The sequence below is a fragment of the Myotis brandtii genome, unplaced genomic scaffold (genome assembly GCF_000412655.1).
Source record: "Myotis brandtii unplaced genomic scaffold, ASM41265v1 scaffold1466, whole genome shotgun sequence".
NCBI lineage: Eukaryota > Metazoa > Chordata > Mammalia > Chiroptera > Vespertilionidae > Myotis > Myotis brandtii.
This window is the reverse complement of record NW_005355270.1, coordinates 155,313-162,111: the sequence shown is the minus strand read 5'-3', so window position 1 is coordinate 162,111 and position 6,799 is coordinate 155,313. Positions and strand designations below refer to the sequence as shown.

The following is a 6,799-nucleotide window of genomic DNA, read 5'->3' as shown; positions in this document are numbered from 1 at the left end:
TCCCAACACCGAGGAGACTAGGAGATGAAAGGCAGACTTTGTGGAAGTATCTGTCGTGATGCCCCAGAATGCCCAGGCCCTGGTCGCATCCCGCCGGGCCCGGCCCCGATTCCCACGTCTGTACCACCCAGGTGCTGCCCGTGCAGAGTCCTGCTGACACGTCTGGACTGGAGCTGGGAGAGTGCCCCCTCCCCTCCTCTGAAAGCACAGGCTGCATTCCGGGCCATGAAGACCTTCGCCCTCGAGCACTTTGGGAACCAGAAGACACGGGGGAAGGGGCGGGGATCACAACCTGTTCCCACTTCCCACACCTACTGGAGGAGGGAGGGACAGTATGCACACAGGCTGCATTCCGGGCCATGAAGACCTTCGCCCTCCGCCCTCGAGCACTTTGGGAACCAGAAGACACGGGGGGAAATCACAACCTGTTCCCACTTCCCACACCTACTGGATGAGGGAGGGACAGTATGTGGGCAACTCATATGCAAGGTCAGCCACTGGTCCAGGGATGTCCAAGGAAGGACCCCATGGTGGGTGGAGGTGTAGGGGGGCTTATTCAACAATCCTATAATGCTTCACCTTTGTTTTTCCTCCTACCTGGGGCATCTGTTCAGCCTCCACATTTCTTCTCGGACCTGAGATTTTCTGAAATCCCCTCAAAACAAACATTTGCACAAAATCTGAAAACCACAAAAGCAAAGTATTTACATACAGTCCCGAGCAGCCAGGAGAAAATCTGAAAACCACAAAAGCAAAGTATTTACATACACTGCAGTCCCTGAGCAGCCAGGAGTCACACAAGACCACCCTCCTCAGGGGCTAGGAGGGCAGACCCTCAGGGAGCTGTGAGGACACCCTTGCTCCTGGCCCTGGGAGCCCTGCAGGTCACTACCCACCAGACGCCACACATAGTATTCACCAGACCCAAGCTAAAGCTCTGACCGAACTAGACTCTTCTCCTTGCCATTTGGTTCGAAAGGAAAACACAGCTGACCCTTGAGCAACACAGGTTTGCACTGTGCTGGTTCACTTATCCACAATTTTTTTCAATAAACATACAGTCAGCATCCAGTCAACCTACCTCAGATCAAATCCGAGCCTGGGAACCCACATATGCACAGGGCCAACCTAAGTTTTCAGATTTCCGGATGGGTGAGGCATTGGTGCACCTAACCTCCATGTTATTCAAGGGTCAACTGTACTTATAATGAATCGAGTTTATATGTAAGGGATTTTCTCTTAAAGTAGCTTCCAAGGGTTTCTTGGGGACTTTCAGCCCCTCCCTTACACCAACACAAGAACCTTTATAGAAGATCCCAGAAGCATTACATTCTGGGGAATGAGGCAGGAAGGGGACTCAAATCTTCTGGAAAAGTTAGAGTCGAGAGGGCTAAAATGAGAGATTTTCTACCTAATCTTCAATTTAAACTTAAACTGTCTGGGGCCAGATTAAGGGTTCAGGAATCATAGAGAGTTGTAGGAAATCATGTGTAGATTTCACTCCTCGGAGATTACTGGCTCCCAGAGCAGGAGCGGGCCCACTCCAAGGGAGAGATGCCCAGGAAAACATGGGTGACCAGCTCATGCCCGTTTGGACTTAGATAAGGATTCCCACCCCAAGTTCCCACTTGGCCTTTCCTGGGCACTTTTTAAAATAAATTATAATTAAGCCCACAAAAAGTTAGTGGCCCCATCCCTAACCACCTTGTAATAGGTGCTCCTACCCTGTTGTTTCCTACAACACGTTCTCTGTGGGGGTGAAACTGAGCCTCAATTAGCATAGCCCTCCTCCAATTGGGATGCTGAGGGAGATTCCCTGCCAACCCCTCGTGAGGGCTTGTCCTTCCTCATTCAGCAGGTCATAATCCACAAATATTTAACTTAACACACTAGCTACAGGCCCCATAACATCATGGGTCAACAGGCTGAATTACCAAAATTGCCACACAATTCAAGTTAAATGCAACAGGTATGGCCCAAGATGACTTCATGCTAGATTTCCACACCATGGGTGTAAGGGCCTTTTCTGCATCCCACAGATCTTCAAAGCAGAAAACTGACCTAAATGAATTCCCCCACCCCAAGAACCGTGATGAACTTACCAGAGAGCATAGCCCTGGTGGTGTCGACGTGCTGACCGGTGTCTTCTGTCTGCTCACACAGACAGCGCAGGTTCCTGAAGAGCCACGCCACCACCGCCTGCATGTCCGAGTGGCTGGGGACAAGCAGACAGCATACCTGAACCCCTGCTCCACAGCCACCAGGCCATTTTCTTCTCATTCATTTTACTCAGCAGCTTAGGCGACTGAGAATAAGCTAGCAACCACCTGAGCCTTCTGCACCAGGAAGTTAGGGACACCTGCTACTAATATCAAAAATAATAATCTTCAAGTAGTTTACTAATACTTATTTGGAATAGCTTACTATTGTTGGGAAGGGGGGAAGGAAGTTCAGTAATAAGATAATCATACAAATAAAACAGACAGCAGCAATTACAGGCTGTAGGTTGTCACTAAGGGATCAGCCACGCAGCACAATCTGTGTGAGAATCCGTGTGGTCTGCAAAGCCCTGATGGGAGAGCCCTCACCTGCCCCGCCTATCACATGTCATCTCCCTGATAACAATGTTTATGTGCTTGGCCACCTGTACATCTTCTATAGGGAACTGGCAACTGAAATCCTGTGTCCACTTTTAATTAGAGCAGTCAGGCCTCCCCCACTTCAAGATTACAAAAACATCCTTCCAGGATTCCCTCCAGTCCTTTTATAATTTCTTTTTTTTCCTTCTTTGATTCATCAACAATGTTTTTGGTATAAAGTTCCAACTTAAATCACTGTTTCTGTCTCTCCCCCCTCCATTCGACTCTCTGTAAAAATCAATGAAAAAATATCCTTAGGTGAGAATTAACAACAACAAAAAGATCCAACTTAAAAATCCAGATGTGGCCCTAGCTGGTTTGGCTTAGTGGATAGAACGTCAGCCTGCAGACAAAGGGTCCCGGGTTTGATTATGGTCAAGGGCACATGCCCAGGTTGTGGACTCGATCCCCAGTAGGGGGCGTGCAGGAGGCAGCCGATCTATGATTCTCTCATTATTGATGTTTCTCTCTCTCCACTCTCCCTTCCTCTCTGAAATCAATAAAAATATATTTTAAAAAAATACAGATGTGGCCCACATGTACCACCCCCAGTGTTTTAATATGGCATTTTCAACTCTCCTTGGCAATCCCCCAAACAAGATGCCGTTTTTCTTGAGCAGAGAACAAACATGCAGACCCCAGCCTCCTGCTCGGCTAGGGGAGAAGCAACTGCCTGGCTGCCTAGAGCAGGAAGCTGCCATCTGAGCTTCCCAGTGCTTCTGGCACCTGCTTTCAATCACAGTCTCTCTTCCTCTCCCCTAGATCCAGAGGCACTGGGGCCATCAATCCTGAGTCTTCTAGGGAGAAAGAAGACACTGGATTGGTCCCCACTTCTTTCCACACTGCTGGTTTGCACAAGCCCATCTCAAGTGTGCTCAGTCGTCTCCCACTGGGCCATCTGCCTCCTGCTTCCAAACTCTGTTCTGCTACTAGTATGCCCTCTCCCACACCCTCCCCTCTTCATGGGTTGCACCTTTTTATAAAATCCCCTTTCTGAGGGTTGCTGGGATTTCAGGAAGAAATAAAAGCACTTGCACGCATATATATTAACCATGTTTACCTGAACATCTTTTTAGTTTTTAAAATATTTTACCACATAATATATCTTCTGCAAAGAAAACATTACCAAGCCTGTGCACGATAAGACTTCAATTTAAAAAAAAGTTATCTTTAAATAAATTACAGTTGACCCCTGAACAAAACAGGGGTCAAAAATCTGTATATAACTTGATCCCCCAAGTTTAATATAGTCGTCACCCCTCAGTACGTGCAGAGGACTAGTTCCAGGACCCCCCATCAATACCAAAATCTGCAGATGCTCAAGTTGGTTGAATCTGAAGATGCAAAACCCATGAATACAGAGGGCCAACTGTTTGTACTGGGGAAAAAATCGTGTGTAAGTAGGCCTGCACAGTTCAAACCCATGTTGTTCAAAGGTCAGCTGTAATAGATTCTCCAGGCAATTTTTGGCTCTGATACATGAGACATACAAGACTAGGTTACAAATGTAAATCACGTAGTCTTAAGGTAACATTATATTATCACTACCTTTCCAGTAGCTCCTGGAGGCTCACAATGTTTTGTATTTGAAGATGCCACACAGCTTCCAACAACAAAGAATCCTGAAAAAAATAACAGCATTGTGAGTCCTTCAGGATGCATTTTCATACAGAATGCTCAGTCTGTGTTCTTAACTACCACACTCTATTTAAAATCCAAGTGGAATAACAGCATAGCCTAAACTATTTTATCCACTAGTTTTAACACTCACCAAGCCTTCAGACACGTCCACTACCATCTTTCCCCTCCTCCTGCCCGTCCTCACCACTCGTCCTGCAGGCTCAGATAGGACCCTGCCCCGTCTCTAGCTTGACCCACTTCTAGACCTTTCTCCACTGTGGCCTACCCAAGATTCCAAAATATAAAGGAACATGCCAATATCTTTTTAAATCCTTCGTGGCTCCTCACAGCCTTGAGGATAAAGTTCACTCTTGGACACAGCACAGCCCTTTGTGATCTGGCCCCCCCTCTCTTCTGTCCTCTCCCAGTGAGGCCCTCCCTCCTGCAGCACGGACACACGCCATCCCTCAGTCACCCTGCTCCAATCACATCCGTCTCCCAGAAACCACACTGCTCCTACACTTCCTGCACCTCCCAGCACTCCTAGGAAGCCTTCGCCAACCATCCAGATACAGTCGCCCCTCTTCTCTGTACCCCGTGAACAGTGTTTGCGGGTACCTCCTTTCCATCCAGCGGCATTTACTGAACACTTTCCCCTACTCTCTGCAACTGAGATGCTTGGTGAGATTCCAAAAGATGCGTAGGGGTCCTGTGGGCTCCCCCCAGACAACAGGACACTGCTTGGAAAAACCCTGGAGTCAGGATTACAGTCTCAGGTTTACCTGTACTTTCCACAGTTCTTGACAGAAGGTGAGACGGGAGAACATACTGTGTGCTAATAAATGCCCAGTGATCTCTAACAAGGAAGACAGTTTCTTCTGAAAAGAGAGGTTAAACCTTCTTTAAAAAATGGGCAAATACCTGAAGCAATATTAAAGAAACATCCCATTTCCCCCAATAGCTTACAAAATAAGAGCAGCACAGTTACCACATCGTGCTGTGCCTTACTCTTTGCTCTGGGTCTAGCAGCACCCCACGAGAGGGCCCCGCGTGCGCCTCACAGATCTGCACAAAGCTGGAGGCCACCGTGTGGCTGGACAGCACTGCCACTGGAACCCCCAGCCGAGAGGCTTGATCCCGCAAAGCAGAGCCTTAAGAAAACACAAAACGTGGAAGAAACACTACGAAATCTAAAACAGGAGACTAGAGATTAAAACACCTTCTTTTAAGCTGCAGCAGCCCAGAAATTAGCCTTCTGAAGGTCAGAACAGATCTCCAGGGGAAACACAAGGTATCGAGTGAAGATAATTTCATGACTGAAGCAGCTCACGGACAAGCAGAGCAGCCCCGGGAGCCTGCAGCTGCATATACACGCTCGTGTTTTGGCAGATACATTCTGTTAAGAATTTTATCAATGTTTCCAAAGGAGCACAATAAACGGAGAACCACAGCAGGCTCTTCTCTAATGACTTCAGTGTCAAAGACAGATGGGCTCTCGCCAACGGTACAGTGACGTCCGGTGGCAAATGGGTCTGCTTCCCCAGTGCTGGGCCTCACACCTGTGGGCAGCCCAGGTTCGGGTGTGCTCCGTCCTGGGGCTGCTGCCAAGGGAACCTGGGTGCGGGGTGTCCAGGCAGCCCCCAGCCTCTAGTCTGCACTCAATAAAGTGAGAAAGGCCAGGCGGTCTGAACACACATGGTGCCTGTAAGTACGTTGTTTTCTAAGTGACTTGACTTTCATAACTAATCTATTTGTTTCAGTATAATTGTCACTATCTTTAGCAGGAAAAAACTAAAAAAGTTCGTGAGTTAAGGGTCTCTCTATATTTCTGTGGTCCAAGCTAAGAGCTTCTTGTATAAGTTCACATTCCTTGGGCTAAATCCGTACAAGAAAACCGTACAGCCGTCTTCCGCTCCCTGGAACGATGATGCGTAACTTGTGAAATTCAAACACGACAGGACAGCGAAAAGCAATAAGCGTCACTGAGCTTGCTGTTTGAGGTCATTTCAATGGAAATCGAAAACAAATCCATTAGTTAACAACCCTGGCTTCCCACCGGCAAATCCCCATGGCTCCCTGAACGGGCACCACTGTCCCCCTTTCCCAGGGACTGGCGCTTCCTCCTGCTTCTGCCCGTGGTGAGGCAAACCCTGCTTTTTTGTTCGTTTGTTTGGATTTTTTTAAAATATATTTTTGTTGATTTCAGAGAGAAAGGGAGAGGGAGAGATAGGAGCATCCATGATGAGAGGGAATCAGGGATCGGCTGCCTCCTGCAGGCCCCCCGCTGGGGATGGAGCCCGCACCCCGGGCATGTGCTCTGATGGGGACTGGAACCCGGGACCCTCCAGTCCGCAGGCCGACGCGCTATCCATTGAGCCAACCGGCCAGGGCCCAGACTCCGTTTTTAAGGAACACGCCCCACGCAGGGCACGAACACCCGACTGGCCCTGCTCCCCGGCGAGGAGCAGCCGACATCGTGGGTCTGGACCTCCGCTCCCGGGGAACACACAGCGGGGGCCTCCCAGGGCGTCGGGGCCGCG

At 48.8% G+C, this 6,799-nt stretch overlaps 1 protein-coding gene across 1 annotated transcript in view; it reads right to left on the bottom strand.

Moving 5' to 3' along the window:
- The window catches only part of FANCA (Fanconi anemia, complementation group A), a 39,473-nt gene extending 32,739 nt beyond the window's left edge, over positions 1–6,734 (bottom strand). The window contains exons 1-6 of the mRNA XM_014535617.1: positions 6,695–6,734; positions 5,268–5,410; positions 5,042–5,137; positions 4,188–4,261; positions 2,103–2,215; positions 598–680 (exon numbers count right to left, since the gene is read on the bottom strand). Coding sequence (XP_014391103.1) covers positions 598–680; positions 2,103–2,215; positions 4,188–4,261; positions 5,042–5,137; positions 5,268–5,410; positions 6,695–6,734 — 549 coding nt within the window. The remainder of the gene's footprint in view (positions 1–597; positions 681–2,102; positions 2,216–4,187; positions 4,262–5,041; positions 5,138–5,267; positions 5,411–6,694) is intronic.
- Positions 6,735–6,799: the final 65 nt, after the last annotated feature.